The sequence below is a fragment of the Seriola dumerili genome, unplaced genomic scaffold, assembly GCF_002260705.1.
Source record: "Seriola dumerili isolate Sdu_G_001 unplaced genomic scaffold, Sdu_1.0 BDQW01000040.1, whole genome shotgun sequence".
NCBI classification, from domain to species: Eukaryota; Metazoa; Chordata; class Actinopteri; order Carangiformes; family Carangidae; genus Seriola; species Seriola dumerili.
The window spans coordinates 449274-476496 of NW_019174295.1; the positions used below are offsets into that span (position 1 = coordinate 449274).

The following is a 27223-nucleotide window of genomic DNA, read 5'->3' on the forward strand; positions in this document are numbered from 1 at the left end:
TTTTTGAGAGTACATTCGTCATCCTTCCATGAGAGGAATTATGTAACTAATACAGTATGGTGCTCATGGGGGTTCGGGGAGTGGGAAGAAGCAGCTTTAGAGAGGAAAAGAAACATATTCAGTCTGGTAAACTAAAGCAACAACTACCAGAGCAGGCAGTGGAGGGCCGTCGAAGGAGGGGTGAGGGTAAAGAAAATGATCAAGTAACAAAGGCATCCCTATCACACCGTCACACCCCACCCCACCAAACTCCGCCCACACTCTGTGCTTAGATCCCTTCCTTCTATCAGAGCCGGTCCGCAGTAGTCCGCTAATAAGCTCTTGGCACTTTTTGGACATGATAAACGTTTGAACGAAATGACTTTGAAAACAGTTGTTTTCGTGGTTTTCCTTCACTGTGCCGTGCTCTCAGTCCGCAGAGCTCCGATCACGCTTTGGATGTTTTCTTCGGGAACCTGAAGGAGACACAAGGGTTTATAACTGTCTGACAGCAGAACAGTGAGGCGGCAATTAACCCTAATTACTTTTACTTTGCTATCTTTAATTGATTTGTCGATTATATTTTTCATTGACTCATCAATCAAAATTGTCCGGGGCCCAAACAACATCTTGTTTTTCCCAGCCAGAGGGCCACGATTCAAAAATATTAAATTTACTATAAGACAAGAAAAAACAGCAAATTGTCCTTGTTGAAAACCTGGAATCATCAAATGTTGGACATTTCTGCTTGAAAAATGATTAATAATCACTTATCAAAATGAATTGCTGACTAATCGTTGCAGCTCGACATCATATACACACTGTTGAATCAAAATTATTGGGATTTTTCTTACCAGGGCGTGGTCAAACTTGAAGGTACTAATGTAGTAAGCTGGAATGTCAGCTGTTGCCAGGGGTTCTGATATCTGAGCCACGATGCCACACTCATCTGATGAGAGACAAAAGCAACACAGATTGTTGCTGTGATTCATTCACTATTTCACTGGCTGATTAATGAGTGTTGAGGCCGCTCAGCAGTGGCTCCCAACCCACAGCTCCCTTTCATCAACACCACCTGTCAACCGAATTCTTTTCAATTGATTTTGAAACTGGATGTTATTTAAAACTGTTCATTGAAAGTCGGTATTGTTAAAATAATAATTACATACAATCCAGTGTTCCTGGGATTGTCGGAGTCCAGGGGTAGTTTCTTTTTTCCCTTGTTTTCCTGGGGTTTTGATAAACTTTGCTTTTGTACAACTGCTACTTAGAGTGGCAGGAGCCGGATATTTCAACATTTCTCCAGCACTTCTAGCCATTCATTTTGCCTGTGAATGAATAAAAGCTGCGGCCCTCTAAATGTGGCAAATTACTGGAGTTCCTGATTCAAAACTATTCAGTATTTAAGCCTAAAATAATTAGTAGGATATGAAAGTCAAACTGGACGACTGTGACTCCTGAAACTGACGTGACGCCATCACCCCATGGAGACTTATACCAGTTCTTAGGATTGACTAATAACACATCTAGTTTCCACTAATCTGTGCAAAAGGAAAAGGAAAAACAAGTATTTGTAACTACAGTTGAAATTCTACACACCTTTATCGTATGCATTTACTGTATTTACTGTATTAGCTGCCTCTTTGGAACACACAGGCTGGCAGTGCAAATCAACAGCAGCAGAACAGATTTATCACCAGATGTTTTCAGAGTCACATCCACTCTGATCCTGACAGCTGAGAACAGTTGTTTAATTTGATGCTAACTGCTGCTGAGAGATGAGGTTGTCTTAGCCGATCTTGTATAAGTGGGTTGGAAACAGTGCATCAGACTCCACATGAAGACAGCATGCTCAGTTTGTGACAACAGACTGCAGCATCTTTACTATCAATCGTATCAATAGTGTGTGTATTTATTTTATTGATACTGTTGCATACACTGTTTGGAGATGGGTTAATCTCTGATACTGTATGTCATTGTAGTAGCTACATCTAACTAGCAAAAAAAAAAAAAAAAAAAAAGTCAGAACGAAACCAAAACAAATTGTTGCTCACCAAATCCTAAAGGTTGCCCCCCAATGCGAACCATCTTCCAAAGCTCACCCGAAGCACTGGTGAAAAGGACGTTGTTTGGAAACCTTGAAGAGAACAAAAGTTTTTTTTTTTAAATATAATATGCAATACTTACATAATATTATAGTTTGGTTTATGAGACAGACTAAAAATCCGATTTAAAATTTATTTTCAATATTTTTTTTATTGTTGAGCTCCTAAGTACTGCTCTCACTGTGCTAGGCATTATTCCAGCTTATGTGTGTTCACGCATTATTCTAAGGTGGTTAGCCCTGGTTTTCCTCCTGTTGTGATCACAGGACATGACAGCAGATCTGTATTCTGCAGCAGAGACAAAGGCGCAGTTTCATTTCAGGTGGAGTTTATTTCCTACAGTGAACTTTTAAATCAATAAATCATCTATTTTCCATAACATTTCTGGGAGATTGTCACCTTCAAATGTTTGCCAACGAGCGCCCGACTCTACTTTAAAAGCACCTCTTTGTTTTGCTGCAGTTAACAAATAGCAGACACCTGGCACAGCTGATAGAGACACTGTGTGGAAGTGCAGCACAAGAAGCCAACTATTAACCATTCAGCAATTGGAGCCAAACATATGAAGAGAAGCAGGTAAATTCTGTTGCCACTGTCCAACCAGCTGCACAGAATAAGAGAGCCATTGTAAAGTGGAGTAAAATGGGTGACCTATTCCTTTAAGGCAACACATTAGGTCTTACATAAACGAAGAGACAAGGCTGACCTACATGCTGCACGAAGAAAATATGAACTTTAAAAAACATAATGAAAGTTTGGTCCAATTATTATTTTACCTCCAAATGGCTTAAAGTCATTACTGACCCATATAAAAAGGGACACCTCATTTATGAATGGACAGCGTATGATCAGATGTGCTAATAGAGGAGCAACCACATGGGATCAGCATGTGCTCAGGTTTCTTTAGAGCCTTTTTGCTTAATTAGAGTCTACTGTGAAAATGAGGAAGGGGTTGGTTGAGGGGGGGGGGTAAATGAGTCAGACTGAAACCAACTGTGACTTAAGTACTTTGTTATACCCAACTGCTCTCTTATTGCCTAGAAACAAATTGCTCCCTCACACAACTATCATACAACAACACATTGAAGTAACAAGTTGTGGTTATGTTGCTACTGTTGTATCACAGGTGTTTCCTTCTACTCTACCTTTGAGTTGTCTGTTCATCCATGACCAGAGAGATGTAGCCTTCGATCAGGGAGAAGGAGAAGAAGCGGATGTGACTGGAGTCTTCGCTGGATGCTCCGGGTTCTTTTGGCCTAGAAAAGGAAAGGACAAACCCACAGTGTGGTTGGACTTATGATGCAGAAATCACATTTCCTGTATCCTGTGACCAGCCACACTCAAGTAGTAACTCAAGGAGTAACTCAAGTAGAGTTAAGTTTCATATATTTTCATTTTAATCCTTGGAACCACTAAGAGGTGAGAGCTCGTCATAGTATAATGAGGCGTAAAAAGTCATAAAAACAACATAGTATCGTAAGGCATATAAAGGCCTAGAAATGTCACAGTATAGTAAGGAATAAAAACGTAGTATAGTAGGGCAAAAAATGGAATAAAAACATTATATTAAATTAAATAATAAAAATGACAGTATAGTAAGGTATAAAATGGCATAAAAGTGACAAAGAAAAATCATAAAAACCACATAGTATACTAAGGAATAAAAACGACATAGTATACTAAGGCAAAAAAATTAAAAAAAAAACGACATAGTATAGTAAGGCATAAAAAGTCATGAAAACAACATGGTATACTAAGGCATAAAAAGTCAAAAAAACGCCATAGTATACTAAGGCATGAAAAATGAAAAAAAAACTACATAGTATAGTAAGGCGTAAAAAGTCATAAAAACGCCATAGTATACTAAGGCAAAAAATGAAAAAAAAAACGACATAGTATACTAAGGCATAAAAAGTCATAAAACGGCATAGTATACTAAGGCATAAAAAATGATAAAAACAACATAGTATACTAAGGCATAAAAAGTCATAAAAACGACATAGTATACTAAGGCATAAAAAGTCATAAAAACGACATAGTATACTAAGGCAAAAAAAGAAAAAAAACGGCATAGTATACTAAGGCAAAAAAATGAAAAAAAACAAAATAGTATACTAAGGCAGAAAAAGTCATAAAAACGACATAGTATACTATGTCATAAAAAGTCATAAAACGGCATAGTATACTAAGGCAAAAAAATGGGAAAAAACGACATAGTATACTAAGGCAAAAAAATGGGAAAAAACGACATAGTATAGTAAGGCATAAAAAGTCATAAAAACGACATAGTATACTAAGGCAAAAAAATGAAAAAAAACGACATAGTATAGTAAGGCATGAAAAGTCAAAAAAACGACATAGTATACTAAGGCATGAAAAGTCATAAAAACGACATAGTATACTAAGGCGTAAAAAGTCATAAAAAAGTCATAGTATAGTATGGCATAAAAAGTCATAAAAAAGTCATAGTATGCTAAGGCGTAAAAAGTCATAAAAACGACATAGTATACTAAGGCAAAAATTTTTTAAAAAACAACATAGTATACTAAGGCATAAAAAGTCATAAAAACGACATAGTATACTAAGGCGTTAAAAGTCATAAAACGGCATAGTATAGTATGGCATAAAAAGTCATAAAAAAGTCATAGTATGCTAAGGCGTAAAAAGTCATAAAAACGACATAGTATACTAAGGCATAAAAAGTCATAAAAACGACATAGTATAGTAAGGCATAAAAAGTCATAAAAAAGTCATAGTATAGTAAGGCATGAAAAGTCATAAAAACGACATAATATACTAAGGCAAAAAAATGAAAAAAAACGACATAGTATAGTAAGGCATGAAAAGTCATAAAAACGACATAGTATACTAAGGCGTAAAAAGTCATAAAAAAGTCATAGTATAGTATGGCATAAAAAGTCATAAAAAAGTCATAGTATGCTAAGGCGTAAAAAGTCATAAAAACGACATAGTATACTAAGGCAAAAATTTTTTAAAAAACAACATAGTATACTAAGGCATAAAAAGTCATAAAAACGACATAGTATACTAAGGCGTTAAAAGTCATAAAACGGCATAGTATACTAAGGCATAAAAAAGGATAAAAACGGCATAGTATACTAAGGCATAAAAAAGGATAGAAACGACATAGTACACTAAGGCATAAAAAGTCATAAAACGACATAGTATAGTCAGGCACAAAACCGTCATAGTATAGTAAGGCATAAAAAGAAATAAAAATGACATAGTATAGTAAGGCATAAAAACGTGACAGTAAACTCAGGCATAAAACTTCACTAAAATGTCATAGTATAGTAAGCGTTACATGATGTGGTGTTATGAGGTTTCGTGTGTGTGTGCTTGTCTGCCCTCTGCCCTCCCCTGTTCTTCAACAAGTGACTAGACACGGCTGATCCCTGTTCCCAACCAAGAGCTGGAGCTACAAAGGTGGAGTGAGGAGGCCTGAGCAGGGCCAGAAAGCGCCAATCAGTTGCTGATGAGATGTGTGTTGTCTTATGATAGCTGGATGCAGTTATAATGTTTACCTGATAGTGAAAGTAATCATATTTGGTGATTAATGTTAGTTTGGTTTATTTTAGTTTAGTGCTTAAGTAGTGGTGAAAGTTACCCAGTGAGTATTCCACTGTCGGTTTCCTGTTGTAGTTGTTTTCATTGTGAATAAAATTCTTTATTATTGGCTGTGTTTGTTTTCCTGTTAATTTTCGGTTTGGCCCGGTTTACTATTTCATTTATTGGTACCTCCCTCAACCCAAGGATTATCATGGGGAACGTAACAGTAAGGCATAAACGACATAGTATAGTAAGGCATAAAAAAATTATAAAAACGGCATAGTATACTAAGGCATAAAAAGTCATAAAAACGACATAGTATACTAAGACAAAAAAATGAAAAAAAAACGACATAGTATACTGAGGCATAAATAGTCATAAAAACGACATAGTATACTAAGACAAAAAAATGAAAAAAAAACGACATAGTATACTGAGGCATAAATAGTCATAAAAACGACATAGTATACTAAGACAAAAAAATGAAAAAAAACGACATAGTATACTAAGGCATAAAAAGTCATAAAACGGCATAGTATACTAAGGCATAAAAAATGATAAAAATGACATAGTATACTAAGGCATAAAAAGTCATAAAAACGACATAGTATACTAAGGCATAAAAAGTCATAAAAACAACATAGTATAGTAAGGCGTAAAAAGTCATGAAAAAGTCATCGTATACTAACGCATAAAAAGTCATAAAAACAACATAGTATACTAAGGCATAAAAAGTCATAAAAACAACATAGTATAGTAAGGCGTAAAAAGTCATGAAAAAGTCATAGTATAGTAAGGCATAAAAAGTCATAAAAACGACATAGTATACTAAGGCAAAAAAATGAAAAAAAAAAACGACAGTATACTAAGGCATAAAAAGTCATAAGAGACATAGTATAGTAAGGCGTAAAAAGTCATAAAAACGACATAGTATAGTAAGGCGTAAAAAGTCATAAAAACGACATAGTATAGTAAGGCGTAAAAAGTCATAAAAACGACATAGTATAGTAAGGCGTAAAAAGTCATAAAAACGACATAGTATAGTAAGGCGTAAAAAGTCATAAAAACGACATAGTATAGTAAGGCGTAAAAAGTCATAAAAACGACATAGTATACTAAGGCAAAAAAATTTTAAAAAACGACATAGTATACTAAGGCATGAAAAGTAAAAAAAAAGACATAGTATAGTAAGGCGTAAAAAGTCATAAAAAAGTCATAGTATAGTAAGGCTTTAAAAGTCATAAAAACGACATAGTACACTAAGGCATAAAAAGTTATAAAAACGACATAGTATACTAAGGCAAAAAAAATTTTAAAAACGACATAGTATACTAAGGCCTAAAAAGTTATAAAAACGACATAGTATACTAAGGCCTAAAAAGTCATAAAAACGACATAGTATACTAAGGCATAAAAAGTCATAAAAAAGACATAGTATACTAAGGCATAAAAAGTCATAAAAAGTCATAGTGTAGTATGGCATAAAAAGTCATGAAAAAGTCATAGTATAGTAAGGCATGAAAAGTCATAAAAAAGTCATAGTATAGTAAGGCGTAAAAAGTCATAAAAACGACATAGTATACTAAGGCATAAAATGGCAGAGTATACTAAGGCATAAAAAATGATAAAAATGACATAGTATACTAAGGCATAAAAAGTAATAAAAACGACATAGTATACTAAGGCATAAAAAGTCATAAAAAAGACATAGTATACTAAGGCGTAAAAAGTCATAAAAACAACATAGTATACTAAGGCAAAAAAATTAAAAAAAAACGACATAGTATACTAAGGCATAAAAAGTCATAAAAACGACATAGTATACTAAGGCGTAAAAAGTCATAAAAACAACATAGTATACTAAGGCAAAAAAATTAAAAAAAACGACATAGTATACTAAGGCATAAAAAGTCATAAAAACGACATAGTATACTAAGGCATAAAAAGTCATAGAAATGACAAAGTATACTAAGGCATAAAAAGTCATAAAAACGACATAGTATAGTAAGGCATGAAAAGTCATAAAAAAGTCATAGTATACTAAGGCATAAAAAGTCATAAAAAGTCATAGTGTGGTATGGCATAAAAAGTCATGAAAAAGTCATAGTATAGTAAGGCATGAAAAGTCATAAAAAAGTCATAGTATACTAAGGCATAAAAAGTCATAAAAAGTCATAGTGTGGTATGGCATAAAAAGTCATGAAAAAGTCATAGTATAGTAAGGCATGAAAAGTCATAAAAAAGTCATAGTATACTAAGGCATAAAAAGTCATAAAAAGTCATAGTGTGGTATGGCATAAAAAGTCATGAAAAAGTCATAGTATAGTAAGGCATGAAAAGTCATAAAAAAGTCATAGTATACTAAGGCATAAAAAGTCATAAAAAGTCATAGTGTGGTATGGCATAAAAAGTCATGAAAAAGTCATAGTATAGTAAGGCATGAAAAGTCATAAAAAAGTCATAGTATACTAAGGCATAAAAAGTCATAAAAAGTCATAGTGTGGTATGGCATAAAAAGTCATGAAAAAGTCATAGTATAGTAAGGCATGAAAAGTCATAAAAAAGTCATAGTATACTAAGGCATAAAAAGTCATAAAAAGTCATAGTGTGGTATGGCATAAAAAGTCATGAAAAAGTCATAGTATAGTAAGGCATGAAAAGTCATAAAAAAGTCATAGTATACTAAGGCATAAAAAGTCATAAAAAGTCATAGTGTGGTATGGCATAAAAAGTCATGAAAAAGTCATAGTATAGTAAGGCATGAAAAGTCATAAAAAAGTCATAGTATACTAAGGCATAAAAAGTCATAAAAAGTCATAGTGTGGTATGGCATAAAAAGTCATGAAAAAGTCATAGTATAGTAAGGCATGAAAAGTCATAAAAAAGTCATAGTATACTAAGGCATAAAAAGTCATAAAAAGTCATAGTGTGGTATGGCATAAAAAGTCATGAAAAAGTCATAGTATAGTAAGGCATGAAAAGTCATAAAAAAGTCATAGTATACTAAGGCATAAAAAGTCATAAAAAGTCATAGTGTGGTATGGCATAAAAAGTCATGAAAAAGTCATAGTATAGTAAGGCATGAAAAGTCATAAAAAAGTCATAGTATACTAAGGCATAAAAAGTCATAAAAAGTCATAGTGTGGTATGGCATAAAAAGTCATGAAAAAGTCATAGTATAGTAAGGCATGAAAAGTCATAAAAAAGTCATAGTATACTAAGGCATAAAAAGTCATAAAAAGTCATAGTGTGGTATGGCATAAAAAGTCATGAAAAAGTCATAGTATAGTAAGGCATGAAAAGTCATAAAAAAGTCATAGTATACTAAGGCATAAAAAGTCATAAAAAGTCATAGTGTGGTATGGCATAAAAAGTCATGAAAAAGTCATAGTATAGTAAGGCATGAAAAGTCATAAAAAAGTCATAGTATACTAAGGCATAAAAAGTCATAAAAAGTCATAGTGTGGTATGGCATAAAAAGTCATGAAAAAGTCATAGTATAGTAAGGCATGAAAAGTCATAAAAAAGTCATAGTATACTAAGGCATAAAAAGTCATAAAAAGTCATAGTGTGGTATGGCATAAAAAGTCATGAAAAAGTCATAGTATAGTAAGGCATGAAAAGTCATAAAAAAGTCATAGTATACTAAGGCATAAAAAGTCATAAAAAGTCATAGTGTGGTATGGCATAAAAAGTCATGAAAAAGTCATAGTATAGTAAGGCATGAAAAGTCATAAAAAAGTCATAGTATACTAAGGCATAAAAAGTCATAAAAAGTCATAGTGTGGTATGGCATAAAAAGTCATGAAAAAGTCATAGTATAGTAAGGCATGAAAAGTCATAAAAAAGTCATAGTATACTAAGGCATAAAAAGTCATAAAAAGTCATAGTGTGGTATGGCATAAAAAGTCATGAAAAAGTCATAGTATAGTAAGGCATGAAAAGTCATAAAAAAGTCATAGTATACTAAGGCATAAAAAGTCATAAAAAGTCATAGTGTGGTATGGCATAAAAAGTCATGAAAAAGTCATAGTATAGTAAGGCATGAAAAGTCATAAAAAAGTCATAGTATACTAAGGCATAAAAAGTCATAAAAAGTCATAGTGTGGTATGGCATAAAAAGTCATGAAAAAGTCATAGTATAGTAAGGCATGAAAAGTCATAAAAAAGTCATAGTATACTAAGGCATAAAAAGTCATAAAAAGTCATAGTGTGGTATGGCATAAAAAGTCATGAAAAAGTCATAGTATAGTAAGGCATGAAAAGTCATAAAAAAGTCATAGTATACTAAGGCATAAAAAGTCATAAAAAGTCATAGTGTGGTATGGCATAAAAAGTCATGAAAAAGTCATAGTATAGTAAGGCATGAAAAGTCATAAAAAAGTCATAGTATACTAAGGCATAAAAAGTCATAAAAAGTCATAGTGTGGTATGGCATAAAAAGTCATGAAAAAGTCATAGTATAGTAAGGCATGAAAAGTCATAAAAAAGTCATAGTATACTAAGGCATAAAAAGTCATAAAAAGTCATAGTGTGGTATGGCATAAAAAGTCATGAAAAAGTCATAGTATAGTAAGGCATGAAAAGTCATAAAAAAGTCATAGTATACTAAGGCATAAAAAGTCATAAAAAGTCATAGTGTGGTATGGCATAAAAAGTCATGAAAAAGTCATAGTATAGTAAGGCATGAAAAGTCATAAAAAAGTCATAGTATACTAAGGCATAAAAAGTCATAAAAAGTCATAGTGTGGTATGGCATAAAAAGTCATGAAAAAGTCATAGTATAGTAAGGCATGAAAAGTCATAAAAAAGTCATAGTATACTAAGGCATAAAAAGTCATAAAAAGTCATAGTGTGGTATGGCATAAAAAGTCATGAAAAAGTCATAGTATAGTAAGGCATGAAAAGTCATAAAAAAGTCATAGTATAGTAAGGCTTTAAAAGTCATAAAAACGACATAGTACACTAAGGCAAAAAAAATGTAAAAAACGACATAGTATACTAAGGCATAAAAAGTTATAAAAACGACATAGTATAGTAAGGCATGAAAAGTCATAAAAAAGTCATAGTATACTAAGGTATGAAAAGTCATAAAAAAGTCATAGTATACTAAGGTATGAAAAGTCATAAAAAAGTCATAGTATACTAAGGTATGAAAAGTCATAAAAAAGTCATAGTATACTAAGGTATGAAAAGTCATAAAAAAGTCATAGTATACTAAGGTATGAAAAGTCATAAAAAAGTCATAGTATACTAAGGTATGAAAAGTCATAAAAAAGTCATAGTATACTAAGGTATGAAAAGTCATAAAAAAGTCATAGTATACTAAGGTATGAAAAGTCATAAAAAAGTCATAGTATACTAAGGTATGAAAAGTCATAAAAAAGTCATAGTATACTAAGGTATGAAAAGTCATAAAAAAGTCATAGTATACTAAGGTATGAAAAGTCATAAAAAAGTCATAGTATACTAAGGTATGAAAAGTCATAAAAAAGTCATAGTATACTAAGGTATGAAAAGTCATAAAAAAGTCATAGTATACTAAGGTATGAAAAGTCATAAAAAAGTCATAGTATACTAAGGTATGAAAAGTCATAAAAAAGTCATAGTATACTAAGGTATGAAAAGTCATAAAAAAGTCATAGTATACTAAGGTATGAAAAGTCATAAAAAAGTCATAGTATACTAAGGTATGAAAAGTCATAAAAAAGTCATAGTATACTAAGGTATGAAAAGTCATAAAAAAGTCATAGTATAGTAAGGCATGAAAAGTCAACAAAAAGACATAGTATAGTAAGGCATGAAATGTCATAAAAAAGTCATAGTATACTAAGGCATAAAAAGTCATAAATCGGCATAGTATACTAAGGCATAAAAAGTCATAAATCGGCATAGTATACTAAGGCATAAAAAGTCATAAATCGGCATAGTATACTAAGGCATAAAAAGTCATAAATCGGCATAGTATACTAAGGCATAAAAAGTCATAAATCGGCATAGTATACTAAGGCATAAAAAGTCATAAATCGGCATAGTATACTAAGGCATAAAAAGTCATAAATCGGCATAGTATACTAAGGCATAAAAAGTCATAAATCGGCATAGTATACTAAGGCATAAAAAGTCATAAATCGGCATAGTATACTAAGGCATAAAAAGTCATAAATCGGCATAGTATACTAAGGCATAAAAAGTCATAAATCGGCATAGTATACTAAGGCATAAAAAGTCATAAATCGGCATAGTATACTAAGGCATAAAAAGTCATAAATCGGCATAGTATACTAAGGCATAAAAAGTCATAAATCGGCATAGTATACTAAGGCATAAAAAGTCATAAATCGGCATAGTATACTAAGGCATAAAAAGTCATAAATCGGCATAGTATACTAAGGCATAAAAAGTCATAAATCGGCATAGTATACTAAGGCATAAAAAGTCATAAATCGGCATAGTATACTAAGGCATAAAAAGTCATAAATCGGCATAGTATACTAAGGCATAAAAAGTCATAAATCGGCATAGTATACTAAGGCATAAAAAGTCATAAATCGGCATAGTATACTAAGGCATAAAAAGTCATAAATCGGCATAGTATACTAAGGCATAAAAAGTCATAAATCGGCATAGTATACTAAGGCATAAAAAGTCATAAATCGGCATAGTATACTAAGGCATAAAAAGTCATAAATCGGCATAGTATACTAAGGTATGAAAAGTCATAAAAACGACATAGTATACTAAGGCAAAAAATTAAAAGAACGACATAGTATACTAAGGCGTAAAAAGTCATAAAAAAGTCATAGTATAGTAAGGCGTAAAAAGTCATAAAAAATGTCCTAGTAAAGTAAGGCATAAAAGATCATAAAAATGACAAAGTATACTAAGTCATAAAAACTCATAAAAACAACATAGTATACTAAGGCAAAAAAATGGGAAAAAACGACATAGTATACTAAGGCATAAAAAGTCATGAAAACATCATAGTATAGTAAGACATCAGAGTCGCCAATTAACCTAATGTGCATTGTTTGGACTACGTTGGACTCGTATAGCAAGGCTGCCATGAGTAACAGCATTGTGCACTGAGGCAGCAGAGGATACAGATTTCAAGTCTATAAAAAAAAAAGCTAAAAAAAAGCAAAACATAGGAGGAACACATGAATAAATATCTTTTTATTGTTTCTCTGTGCTTCATCTTCTCTCAGTTCAAACAGCTTCTTGTAGGTAAGTGATTCATGCATCTTAAAAAGATGTTGTCCATGAGTCAGTTTCATACAGTAAATCCTATAATATTCAGCTCAGAGTTGTGTGTAACCACATTTGTATTTTAAAACAATAAAAGCTGATCCTCACCCTCCAGAATAAAACATGACGTCCATGAGCAGGGTGGCTACAGAGGGCAGCGTGTCTGGGTCCAGGCTGGTCACACAAAACATGTTGCTGGGACTAGATAAAGGGTGAATGATGGGACGGGGCACTGAAAAACACAAATGATGAAACACATGAGGTTGCAATATAACTAAGGAGCATCTCCATGAAAAGGTCTACATGGCGATAATGAGCGATCACGCTCATCACATTTTTTGAAAGCTGCTATGTCAAAGGTCAAGAATGAACTCTGGAGTTAAACTTCAAAGCCAACATGTACAAGACGTCCTGAAAGTGCTCAGAAAATGGAAAGTTTGAAAATATTCAAGGTCTAGAAGAAGCTGGTGAGAGATCCCGGTGCTAAAATTGTTAGATTGTAAGATAAGATAAGATAAGACCTTTATTTATCCCTGTAGAGAAAATTCAAATTGACACAGCAGCTCAAAAGAGGAGGGGGACAAATATAATAAAGAAATAAAATAAGAACAGATAACAGAATCTATAATAAATAGATAATAGATAATAAATTAGAAATACTACCTTACTATGTGTAAATATAAAAATAAATATAAAGTTTAACCCACTATGATGTTTGTCCACTTGATCTGTGGTACCTGAATAAATTTACTATTTGCTTTTGATTCCGGTGTCGACTGTGCAACAGACAACTTGGATTTGATTCACAGCCTCTGCATCAGTGCACTGCAGACTGAACACACAAGTCTGAAACATCCAGCAAATACTTTGCTATGTGAGATGCAATATGCTACAATAAAATTTAAAAGGCAGTCCACATTCAGTCATATAACAGGGACTGTAATGCAAGGTGATTGCACACTGCAGGACTCGATCAATTTGAACCATCCTAATATAAGTGATGGTGATGCTGAACAAATTATGTGAAGGCAGAATACTCTGCTGTTTCAGTGTGCATCTTTATGTGACACAGTATGGAGATATTTAAGCTGTTTGTTTTGAAGAGATTTGTTCACCTCCTGCATGTCGTCTATTTTTCAAAAATCTTGCCTCTATACAAAAAAAAAAAAAAACACAGATATAAATCTTTACACATACCAAGTTTTGGCTTTACAAATCCATTGGTGACTCCCAGATTGTGCGCAGCTACAGTCTCCCCGTTGACCACCCGAAGCAAAGTGAACTCGGAAGACAGCGTGTGCATGACCATCGGCAGGTCTCGCTCTCGAACCTGCCGACAAAGCGACAAGAAAACAAAAACAGACATTTCTCAAAATGGCTTTCAATAATCTCCCAAAAAACAAACTTATACTGTTCATATTCTGCATGTAGAAGAGGAGACGGACACACAGAGCATTGCAGCAGCAACGCGTCAAGTTTGAGGAAAAGGGATTGTTTACTCTCAACACAGCTTGTAGCTGCGCTGTGAGTTTTATATAGGTGGAGGGAATAATAAGTGTATCTGTGCCTCTGTTGCTTCTCCTCATGTTCAGGCTGGTTTGAGGTCAGAGACTATTTACTGCGGCTAGCAGATAATCAACAGCTGAGCCTTCAGGGTCAGGTCTCTCTTTACCACCAGAGCACAGTACAACAGGGCTGCGCGACACGGCGAGGTGAGTTTATTTATGTGGAACCTGTCGAACACAGAGGTCATTCAAAGTGGCAAAGAAATGCATTATATGCATTAAAGCAACATTTAAAAACACAACAAAGAGGAAAATGAAATCTTTACAAGCAGAAAGAAATGAATAAAATAAAATAAAATAAAATACAAACAAAACAAGAAAGACAAAAAAATTCATTTCAGTGCTGAGAAATGAATCCGTCAAAGTTACAGGAAAAACAGGAGAGTTTTTCATTTAGATTTGTAGCTAAGGTTAAGGTATTTAGGATTATTTTTCTGGTTAAATAAAGTATGATAAATAAATAAACCAAAATAATCATAGCTTTTAATGTGTCTTGCGTACAAGAGGAAACTGAAGATCAAAAGGTCAAAGATATTCAGATTCATCCTCAGGGGTTCATATATTTAAATTCATGGAAATTCGTTTTGGAGATTTCTTGTCTTGAAGCAGAGCAGTGACAGCAGCGCTGGAAAAATATTCACATCAAACTCGTCACATTAGACCTCTCTGCCACTGGGGGAAAAACCATCAGAAAAAAGGGAACCCCCCCATAAAGGGTGCATTGCTCATGGTGTTTTTTTTGTTTTTTTTTAGATAAAGTGAAAAGGGCAACTTCAAAATATCTAAGCAAAAACATCTGAATGTGACACAGTGTCTCATCTACTGCTGATTTACTTTATCTCTTTCTTACAACCTTTCTGTCTAATCTTCATCAGGTGTCAACAGTCAACGGTTTGGGAGTTTCACTTTTCTTCAAAGGGGCATCTTAAAACATTTAATAAATTATATCATAATTATTTCATTATAATAAAGAAAATAGCTTAATTAATTTTGAAATATAGTTTAATTTGTAATCCACTGGCTTTTTCATTCACGACTGAAGTTAAAGTAAAACTGAGCAGTTAATGCTCTACAACGATGATAAAGGTTTTTATTTAGTTGTCATGCAGCTCAGAACCTGGTGACAGAGCCGAGTTTAATGACAGGAGATTCATTTTGACTTGAATCAATAGATGAAGCCTTTGTTGTCTCTCAACAAATCTGTTGTTCTTGATACAGAGGTGATCTCTCCGGAGCAGGTGAAGTACATTTACATTGGAGTATCAAGTGTTTCTTTATCCAGGGTGACAGCTTTTACTTCAGTTCAATTTCTGTGTGTGTGTGTGTGTGTGTGTGTGTGGAAGGTAAAGTTGCTGCTCTGAGCAGCTTGCCTCAGTCTGGATACTTATGGCTCCGTCTAAATGAGTGTATTCATCATTTGGGTCAGGCTTTACCGCTTTATGTAACACAAAAGATCCTAACAGTGGAAAAAAACACACACACACACACACACACACACACACACACACACACACACACACACACACACATCTTAAGCTGGTCTGCTCAGAGATTCGGTAACACAATCCGACACAGTGTGAGACGAGGATGGGTGGTGGTTGTGGGCGACTGGGTGAACGCAGCGGTGTTTTTGCCTCGTTTTATCTGATACACCGATAATTAGGATTGTGGGTAAGAGCAGCCGGTGTCGAGACAGGAAACAGGCCCGAGTGTGATACCTGGAATTCCAGAAAGAGGCTGAGCGCCTGATCCCCTTTACGTAACAGATTACCAGCATCGACACAGGTTTTTTTTTTTTTTTTTCTTTCATTTTCATAAACATGCCAGAGCTGTTCAGCAGACCTTGTTTTTCCACTAAAGCATGGCAATAAAAAAAAAGACTCCCTGTGCCCAAGTATGCTTCAGAATGAGAGAGGATTTCTGTCCTAAACCGAAGGAGGTGCGGCTGTGGAAGGGACATTATATCCGAGGTTATTGCTTTTTTCATGTCGGGCATGTGGACGTAAACAATTGTGTTGCCAGTGGTTGCGTAACAGACAAATAACGTGACTTTTAAAGCATCAAAAATAGATAAACAAATATAATTCGCTTTTTAACTGCATCCAATGTAAGTGTTTAATGAGGCGTGTGATGTGAAACAAAACAAAAAACTCGTAAGTTCCGATCAGTTTCGACTAAGTTAGTATTTTATTGGATATTTTATTGTTTGCTATTTTGTAATGTGTGGATTTTTTTTCTTGGTCTAGTTTTGTTGATTAACAACCATGTCATTTATTTTAAAGTGTAGATGATACAGGAAATGATGCATGCATATAAGCCGGCCTCTTACTATTTGCAATTTTATCTATAAGATAAAAGCCTCAGTTTTCTGGTCACTCTCGTGCGGCCGTACCAGAGCTTCACATTAAAAGCGGTCAACCGGTGAAACACGGGGTGGCTTTTATTGTGAAGCAGCCACAAGAAAATTATATTATATCATCCATTACAAACCGCGGCTGTCGCAGAACATACAGAGAGACGGTGGAGAAGAGAACGATGGGGCATCAGTTTCTATCATTGGGATATAGTGTAGTCACCCTAAACTTTCAATTACAGCTGCACTGTAGTTTTTATTCCCCAGTTTTATCTGTTTGATTATATTTTTGTGAATATTTTTTACCTTCTCTTCTATTTTACTCTTTAATTCCAGTTTAAATGTGTCTTTTATTGCCTGGGGTTCTTTAATATCTTGTGTCAGTGCCTTTTATGTCTTGTATAATGCACTTGCAGTTGCCTTGGTGTTAAAAGGTGCTTTACATATATTTACACTTAAACTTATAGAGAGACTAACAATATATATTTTGTGTGTAGTGACCGTACATATTTTCCATCTGCTGGAGATTGTGATGAAGATGTTTCAGAGGAGAAAATTGCAGACAATCTCTCAACATGGTACGAAGCAGTAGCTACTGGAACATTATTATCCACACTCACCAGAATGAAATCCGTCTGATACGTCGACAGCATGAAAACAGAGATGTTGTGGTCGGCCAGCGGTGCAATGACTGATTTGGCGATTTTGGTGACTCCGATGGGCTGCGAATTGGAGGCGTTGCCACCCCCGGACACCACGTTGAGGGCCAACCATGTGGCATCGGCAACACTGATGTGCTCCGACTGTGGCAGCTCTGGGAAAGGACAGAAAGAGGTGCAGTAGAAAAACATGTCTGCAGCAGCTCTGTCCCAAAATTAAACAACAAGCCGTGAGGCGAGGGGATTTCAACTGATTTCAGACACACAACACAATGTATTCAGTGTCAAGGGGCTTTTGTCACAGTGACTGTATTACAGAGTTGTATTCATAACGCACAACAGTGACTTGTATCTGCAGCCAGTTCATGAAACTATTTATTAAATGTCTGCTGCCTCTTCCCTGGAAAAAATGCACAGGTGAAGATAAAGTTCTGAAAAAGTCAGAGAGGACACTAGTTCTAGGAAGCAATGAGTAATAATGACTGTTCCTCATTTTTGAGGTGCAGTAGTTCCTGTTTTTCACCTTTTGTGCTGATACTTTTGTTTTAAGAAATACTGAGCATTGTTACTGATGCTGTCAACACCTGGACTTAAAGGAAATGCAACATTATTACTCCACCGTATGTTGGAGTCAGAGACAGGGCAGCAGCCCCAGACTGCGTATTGAACAAGCTTTTCTGTCTGTCCTAATAAATTCCTGTCTAGACGGTGGATCTTTCTCCTGTCTGACTGCACTGTCTGAACAGGAGTGAAAGATACAGTCAAAGAAAAACAATGAATTCTAACAAGACCTTTGACTTTCTGACCAATAATTCAAACTCATCAGCTTTAAGACGACGTGACTTTGGAAAGACGGAACTGAACATTGCTCATCTTACAAATGAAAAATGCAATTAATAAGAAATAAAATGCACCTCGCTCAATTCAACAGACTCAGGGGTTTTGTTGCTGCAGCCGTACTGGGTGGTGGAGGTATGACTAGTAGCTTATGGTGGCTAATGTTAGCTAATCTTTGACATTACTGAGTCAGTTTTCTGGCTTGAAGACTCCTCTTCTCTTCTCAAGCTGCTGTAACATCACATTTCAACACTCGTCATCACTTGTGGTTTTAACTGAAAAAATGATCTCTGGATAATTCAGAGCAGAGGCTCCGTAGACATTAACACTTTACACAGAGTTGTACTTTGAAAGTGTGATTGTGAAACTGATTAGAGCTGCAACGACTGGCTGAATCATTTATCAGATGATTGAAAGAAAATAAAGTTGTTTTTTCAAGTGAAAATGCCAAATATTTGCTTCTCAAATACGAGGAAATCTTTTCATATATGACAGTAATGAAATATCTTTTGGTTCAGGAGTGTTGGTCAGAGAAAATAACAGCAGATTAATAATAATAATGAAAATAATCGACTTTAATGTAGTCAGTGTACTTTAAGTGGATATAATAATTAACATTTTTACTCCAGTGTTTAGTCTAAATTGTCCCTTGTAAACATGCATATGGATATAATGCATACTGTCCATTTTAAGGTCAGAAAAATGTATTTTCAGTCTCTTTTGGAAGTTTTCACATTGTTATCTGACACCGTCTCCTGGAGTTTCACAGTTTAGTAGAAAACAGGCACTAACACACTGAGAGCCAGTCACCAGTACAAAATACCTGAGCCAGTTACGCAACAAATAGCCTGTAGTCTCCAGGGTAACCAAGGAGGGTCACCCTGGAAAAGGGTGTGCAATGACATGGATTCATTCACTCAGCCAACCACAAAACACAGCGAGCGGCAGCTTGGCCTCACATCCATAATGACAAAGTGTGCTCAAACATTGGCAGCCGACGCTACGTGGTACCGGAGAGACTCTGAGATTGCACAATGTGATCTTTTCCTGCTGCCCGATCTATGGTTGCCACAGTGACTTTAAAGATCCACGAGGCGAGGCCCACCTTTAAAGCCCTCCTCATCCACGATAATGGTGTAGTCCTCCGGAGTCTCCGTCAAACTGAAGAACTTGCATCTGAACAGGAGGGAGAGACAAAGAGAGAGAGAGGACGGATCAAGTAGATGAATTCATGATAAATAAATAAAATAAAACAGGAACAAAGCTCCATGCCGGACAGAGCTTGACTAATGTCTCAGTTCAGTCTAACAGTTACCGACCATCTCTGCTGCATTCACAACACACATCAAACTGTCTGTTCGCAGCATTAAGGAGACACATTCATCCGACGATGAGACGTGCAGGGACCAACACATCGCTGCATCTAGGCCTGTAAATGTCTTCCTTATCGTTTTATGTTGAATATCAGGCTCATAACCACATCATCAGTAAAGCACATTGCTGCTCATAAACCTCCCCAACACGAAGCGAGAGAAACCCGGCTGTGAGAGGAATCTGAGAGATCAAGAGACACAAACACAGAGCCGGACGATTCCAGCCGATACCAGACTTACCTCGATAACAATTCATGTAACAACATCAGTGATAATGAGCAGTTTCCACAACACACGTTAGATTGTGAGCAGTTTAAACTGTCAAGCACAGAAAGCTGCTGGGGTCAGATTCCTGATCTTGTTTGTCTAATCTGTGATTTTTAATAGAAGTTCTTGTGTTTACTCAACATTTACAGTTTGACTTCTTTTGTTGGGGTTTTGTAGAAAAACATGTTTATGTTTTTCAGTCATTTCCAATTACGGCCTGCGTGAACATCACAATTATCCTTGCGTCAAGATTTAATTCAGCAACCCAGGAATGTTCTAGGATGGTAAAGCATCGGTTTGAAATGACGTCCAGCAGACTCCCTTAAGCACAAAGGGAAGCGGCGCTCTGGAAAAACACCACGCACAACACTCCTGTGATAATCACATTCTTTACCGGCCGGCCGCCGAATGCTCGCACTTCATATTTGGCTGAAAGGTGTGAACAGCAGCAGGAGAGTAACAGAAAGACTCTCTGCAGCGCTCTCTATGGAAACCGCAGCATTTTTCTCTTGGAATTAAAAGAGCTGTCAAGTGTCACTTTGACTTGCAGTGTGTTTTGCAGAGGTAGGACATTAGGATGATGAGCTCTGGATTTTTTTTTTCTTCGCCTCGTGCCCGGGCTGACAATCATGATCGTGTCACTGCTTAATGACTTACTTTATTCTTTGACGGCGTCTGTCCAGATCAACAGTGAAACAGAAAATCAGTGCAGAGATTCAGCACATCTCCCCTCACTGAACATTTAGCCTGCGTGTAACCTCACAGAGAGTTTTTAGATCAAACTCATAAAGTTCATAAGCTTTTGAATTATCCCTTTGAAATATTTCACAGTGCTTATTTGTGTTTCTATTTTTATTGTTTTATTTCTTTTTAATCTTGTAATCTCTGATTTTTGATAAATGCCAGATAAATAAACTTTATCATATTATTCAAATGTAAAACACTGCGACTTGCAGCTCTAACAAAACACAGAAAAATCAGACATATTAACTGAAACTAACCTGATTTGTTATCAGCAAAACAACAGAACAATTCCAAACTAAACACTCCCACACAAGTTAACTTAGTTTGAGACCTGCTGATTTAATACGTGTTGTCAGGAGGAAAAAAATCTTCAGATCTTCGGAGCGTAAATGTTAAATGACTGTAACTTCTGTTCCCTGGAGGAGAGAAACGAAGTGCGACACATTAAAGTACAGGGCGTGATATACCATACATGTTGTACCGAGTGAATCGACTGAAGGGGAACTCCACTCTTTATATTTAAGGCTGGGTATTTATATTCAACGCTGAGACACTGAAATGTATCCGTGGCATCAAGTATCAAAAAATATCTGAAGTTGGAGTCAAATATCTCAGATTCTGAGGCTTATTTACTCTTTGATAAGATATTTCATGATTTATATGAGGAAACTCTTTGTTTAAACTTTAGATTATGTTTTATTTCTTTAAAAACAGATGCTAAAGTTGCATTAATTACATTTTTTTGGACATTTAGTGGCAGAGAAACAAGCTGAAAAGACAACACTGATGCATATACACAATCACCTCCTGACATTGTTAGCAAACAGGAACTTATCTGCACATCCAGGACACACAGAGAAACATTAGTATTCATCTGGAGTCGTGATCTGAACACCTGACGAATGTCCCTAAATATATGACTATTTACCTACTAGATACTCCACCATACTCACCAGCTGGACGCCAGCTTTGTTTGTCGGCCGGAAAACCAAAACAATGAGCTACAAGAGGCTCAAACGCTCAGTGAAGCTCATAGTTGGTTTATAATTCTCTGTAGGTTTGTCACTTTTCACAGTGTCATTTTATCCACTGTTTATATAAAGATAATGATATAATAGACGCAAGTTGATATTCCCTACAATAAGGCTCTGTGAAAGAAGTATTACATCTGTACCAGTGTGTCAGTACTGTGCTGGTGCTGAAACTTATCAATCATTTTCACAGCAGTATTTATATTTGAAGACATATTTCCGCTAAACGAATGTGCATCCTAATCACAGCATGAAGTTTTCCTCTTTGTGCTTTGTGGATTTTTCCTTAAAAAAAAAACAAAAAAAAAAAAACAATGTCCGTCAGTCGCTGCGAATGCATGGAAAAAGAGACACGACGGATAAGGTGAGAGAATGAAATAAAAACAGACTGGAGTAAAACAGATCAGCACCTTAACACACCAAATCAACACGTCAGCATGCACACTTAATTTGTTCAGCAGAGAAAGGCAGCACAACAAAACACTGTGATAAAAGATGAAAGTATGTTGTTGTACTGCTCATCAAGGAGGAGGCGCTGAGGTTTGCCAAAGTTGTTGCTTCAACAACATAAAGTGGAGGATGGGAAACTGGTTGCAAAACCAGTGTCATCTGAGGGACACTCCTGTTCTGCAGTCAAATGATATGAAGTTATGTAATCATTAATGAAAGGCTGCCATGACCACGCAAACATCCAGCCTCAAACAAGGTGCACCACTTCAGAAAAATCTGCCCCCAAACACTAAATCTTGTGTGCGGCTAATCCTACGAAGATTTGACATTCATCCGATCAAAGAGAAGGAGCCTTTCTTCTGTTTTTCTTACTTCTCTGTCACTGAATTTCCCAACATTTCCAACTTCCTTTAAACAAAAAATGAAGTCTGAACTGATGCTCATATTAATACTGCCTCACTGGCATGAAGAGCACAGAGGAGGGAGGGGGGGGAATTACAAGAAAGACAAATCTAACGTGCAAAGATGAAGTCAATTGTTTACAAGTGCCAGTTTACTTGTTAACACTCGAATCCAGAAATGAAAAACTGTGACTGTTTCCGTTCTGTTGCATACCAGTAAAGAAACCCACACACAGACTGGACACAAAGGGTAAATGTAGCACACACACTGTGGATGTGGACGCAGTGTGAAACCAGGTCTTTGAATGCATCGCTTTCAGGTGGAGGAAAATTTCTCTTTCGTCTCCTGCGAAAAATTAGCAAAAACATTTAACTGCTGTTTGTCACAAAATCAACTATAATTGGATATTAAATACAGGTGAAATGGATATGCCACTGTCTGATGATCTCTTCATATGAACTATTATCACTTAGGTCTTGATTTTCTTCATATTCACAACTGAGCTCAGTGATAATGAGCTTGTAATGCCTCATGAAGAACAAGGACAAAGGGGTTTTTGACTCATTTATCAGTTGCTCGTGATTGGCGATTACAAAGCTGCAGTAACATGTGTGACAAACAAGTTGGTAAATCACATTTATCATGTGTTTACTTCCTCACTCACATCAACACGGTAAGTTCGGCCTCTCCTGGTCTGACACAATCATGAAGACCAAAGCTGCTTTAAAAAGCAACTTGATGACGTAGTCAAAAAAATAAAATAAAGTGATGACCCAGACTGTGTATATGTGTAATCAAACATGGGTCATGCATCCAACCAAGAGGAGGCGAAAGTGATGAGATTATGTTGTTGGGTTAGCAATAGAACTGATTAGCCGTAACTATATAGATCTATTACATCATTTTTTTTCAAGCAAAAACATCAAACATCTTCTCCGGTGTAAGGATTTGCTGCTTTTCTCCGTTTTATATCATTGTAAACTCTTATTTTGTGACAGTTAATCAAAAGAATAATCTGCACATGAATTGATAGCGACAATGATCATTAGTTAAATCCATAGGGGGGTTTTGATTACATCATGTAATGAGTAATCTGCAGACTGTGTTTTATCAGTAACTTCTCCTCCTCAGCACAGAGGCAGAGTTGATTACCAGTTCACTGCCACACTGGGGCAAATAATGACTGACTTAGCCTGTTGTAAAACAGCCAGGGAGGGCACAGCCAGTGTGTCAGTGAAGTGCACTAATTTGCTTATGCTAATATTATATTAATAGACTGTTGTGGTAATAAAAAAAAAAATGACTGCAAAACAGAAGTGCAAAGGCCTGTTGTTGTGTCACTGGCTGGGCTATTTAAATGAAAGTTTCCTGAGGGGGAATGGCTCATGCAAGTTTGTCTGATATGGTTATAATATTCCTGATAGAGGTACAAACAGGCTGCACACACACACACACACACACACACACACACACACACACACACACACACACACACACACTCATACAAACAAACACAAACACAAACACATACATACACCCGCTGGCGTCGACCCAGCTACAGATGGCACAAAGCTACAAAATGACACTACAGAACAAGGATAGGCCTGGAAACCGGTGGCAGAGAGCAAACACACTCGGCTGCTCTCAAAATAACACCTGAATCCACATCGACAACAAACTACAGGCGCTGGCTGGAGCCGGAGCTTTGAACACAAGTACATGCAGCCGCCGGCATTAGTTTGCTGTAATGTTAACAACAGCAGAGCCCTGACAGTAAACACGTACAGCAGCGAGGAGCAGCATAAATGACACTGTACATTTCCACACAGCTATCAGGTCTGTGAAGTTACCTACCTTGTTTTGGAGGCCAGGAAGGCGAGTTTTATTAATCCGTGAGTGCAAATCTGGATCCCCTCTTTCTCTATACTCGCCACTTTCAAGCTGTGCTCTAAAATATGAAGCTCCATCTTTTACGTCTTCTCATTTGAGGAGCGACTAAAATGTAAAAAAAAAGAAAAAGAAAAAAAAAAAAAAAAAAAAAAAAAAAAAGGAAAAAACCTAGAGATACTTTCAAATAAGATGCATAAATAAATAAATATACGCGCGCACACACGCGTACACACAAACACACACACACGTCTGGCGAAGGCGTTTTAAATAGAGAAAGAAAGAGGGAGGCAGGGTGGAATAAAGAAAGCAAAGAGGTGAAAAACGGACCTGCTGTCAAACGTGCGACGGAAAAGCGCACACTTCTGGTCAAGGGTTTTCAAAATAAAAGTCTAAGGCACAAGCTATAGAGCGGGTTCACTGAAGAAAAGCATTGGAGTCTTTACATCTGAGTCACAGAGTTAAGAATCAGTTAAAAAATGAATGAATAAATGTGAGGGAAATGTCATCTGACCACAAGACTAACTGATTAAAAATCAATAGATTAAGCATCAATCAAAACAATGTTTTTTTTAACAGCCTAAACTCAATCAATATAAAAACATAGGGATACAACATTTAGACCTTATTTTTGCTAACTGAAATGGTAGCATCCAAGTACGATTAAATATTATTACTTTTATTATTTTTATCATTAGGTAGGAGTTTTTGTATAAGTGGATCTAGATTTAAAAAGCGATTTTCTTGAAATTACAGCGCCATTTAAAATTGAATTTATAAGCTTACTAAAGAAACATGAAAATCCAAACAAAATTTAAAAAAAATTACCTGCTGCGAGTATGTATTATCACAGTATTTTTATATTAGTATTATGTCTAGGCTACACAGACAAAATAATTTTATTAATTTGAATGGAAATACTGTTTTATATTGTTCAAATTCCGGTGCTTTTATTTTGAAGAAGAAATGCGAAAGCGGAAGTGACTGTCTAACCAGCTTCCCGCGGCTTGTCAGACCTGTTCAATGGGAAAGCAGTGGACCGCTGGTCCCCATGTTTGCTCTACGACTGGAATAGTTAGCAGCTGGTCGGAGTGAAACAAACAACTTGCCATTCAAACGAAGGGGGCGGGTCTGCAGCGGAGCAAGGCATCATGGGAAATGTGGTTTTCTAGCGTATTTGTCTATCCAGTGCAATGTGTTGCAGATTGGATTTTAAATTAAAGGTTAACGAGTGGTAAATAGCAGTTGTGAGTACTAGACGTGAGGAGGAGCAGTTGTTTAAACAAACAAATATAACAAACCACCTCCACCATCTTGGATGAGGAGCAACTTAAATCTCCCCCGGGGAATTTTTTCCCCATTCACAGCAGCTATGTGCACTATTTACTGTATCAAGCCATTTGGGGATGTACAAATGGCCGCTCCACTCCTCTCCTCCTGGTTTTTCATCACATATTTTTCTCCTCTCTTCTTCTCTTAACTTCAAGCTTTTCACTTCTTTCTCTCTCCCCTCGTCATCTCTTCACCTAGTCCTGCTTCCTCTGGTGGTCCACAGGTTGTCCTGTCCTGTCCCCTTGCTCTCTTACTCAATTTCCCTCATGGCTTTCCCAGCACGCCGAAAATGAAACCATGAAGAGTTTTGCGTTAAGCCCGAATGAAGTTGTCGGGCTACCTATATGAATGGCTATTTCCCCAGTACAGTACTAATAGAGTACAGTCAGAGAGACTGAGAGGAAGTGACACCAAGTTGAAGTTATATTATAAACCTCATGTAAACCTCAATTAAGTTAAATTCACAATAATTGGCATCCTGTTGCGTCTCGTGTGTGTATGTGAATAGTTATCCCTCGCTGTGAGGGTGCAGTGGAAAAACAGTGCACAGCAAGGTGCAATTAACATGGACTATACAAACAAGCTTGGGCACATCTCCACCTACATCCATGAACATGTTCATCACATGTATGGCACAGGTGCAGAGGAGGTTCTCTTCACCACTTCCTCCTGTTCTTCTCTCATCTGCTACCTGGGTGTCTTGTCTGTGGTTTACTAACTATACTGCACTAGATTCCCCTGAAACCTCCTGCTCACTGTGTATTAACTGGGTTTTGGTCATTTGATTCATTTTATATTTGTTCCGACTTATTCTGCATTGTTGCAACCCTGTGTATTTGTATAAATAAAGTTTTAAAGGTCCCATATTTTACACTTTTCCAGTGTTTTATTTTTGCTTTACATCTCTCTGGAGGTCTGACATCACAAAGTTACAGAAGTCCTTACAGCTCTTTTTAAGGCTCAGTTTCTGAATAGTGTTCGTTTCTCTGTGGACTGAGCGCTTTGATACTTTCACAGTATTAACGTAGAACCTACATACAACCTTTATACAATATGGGACCCTTAAGACATTCACCATTTTACATTATATTGTCCACACATGGTGCATATTTCTAAATAAAGTTATATTTAATCAAAGTAACTGATGCACACTGACCTCGGGGCCATGTATGCTCTTCTGTGTGCATTGTAGTTGATGGAAACTCCTACAGGGGTTCAAACAAGTTGCTTGCTATCCATCGCGTGTTGAGTATTTTGGCCCAGAGGAAGAAGATGTGCACCAACCTTAAATCCCTGCCTCTAAATCTCAAGCCCCAAAGCGAGCAATCTCGAAGTGCTTCTTAATCCTGCTTTGAATTTTGACATGCCACATCCTGAATATCACCAAAATTCAGTCTTTCTGGACTGAATTTCTCTCACTG

General features: G+C 36.1%; 1 protein-coding gene across 1 annotated transcript; it reads right to left on the bottom strand.

Annotated features, from left to right (window-relative positions):
• Positions 1–25365, bottom strand: castor2 (cytosolic arginine sensor for mTORC1 subunit 2). Its single transcript, XM_022738835.1, has 10 exons — positions 25299–25365; positions 24438–24578; positions 19422–19492; positions 17441–17634; positions 14100–14232; positions 13011–13134; positions 3230–3340; positions 2034–2116; positions 834–928; positions 1–455 (listed from the first exon to the last, which is right to left on the bottom strand). Exons 2-10 carry the CDS (start codon positions 24548–24550, stop codon positions 393–395), a joined length of 987 nt encoding a protein of 328 aa, XP_022594556.1. The 5' UTR covers positions 24551–24578; positions 25299–25365; the 3' UTR covers positions 1–392.
• Between the last annotated feature and the right edge of the window lie 1858 nt (positions 25366–27223).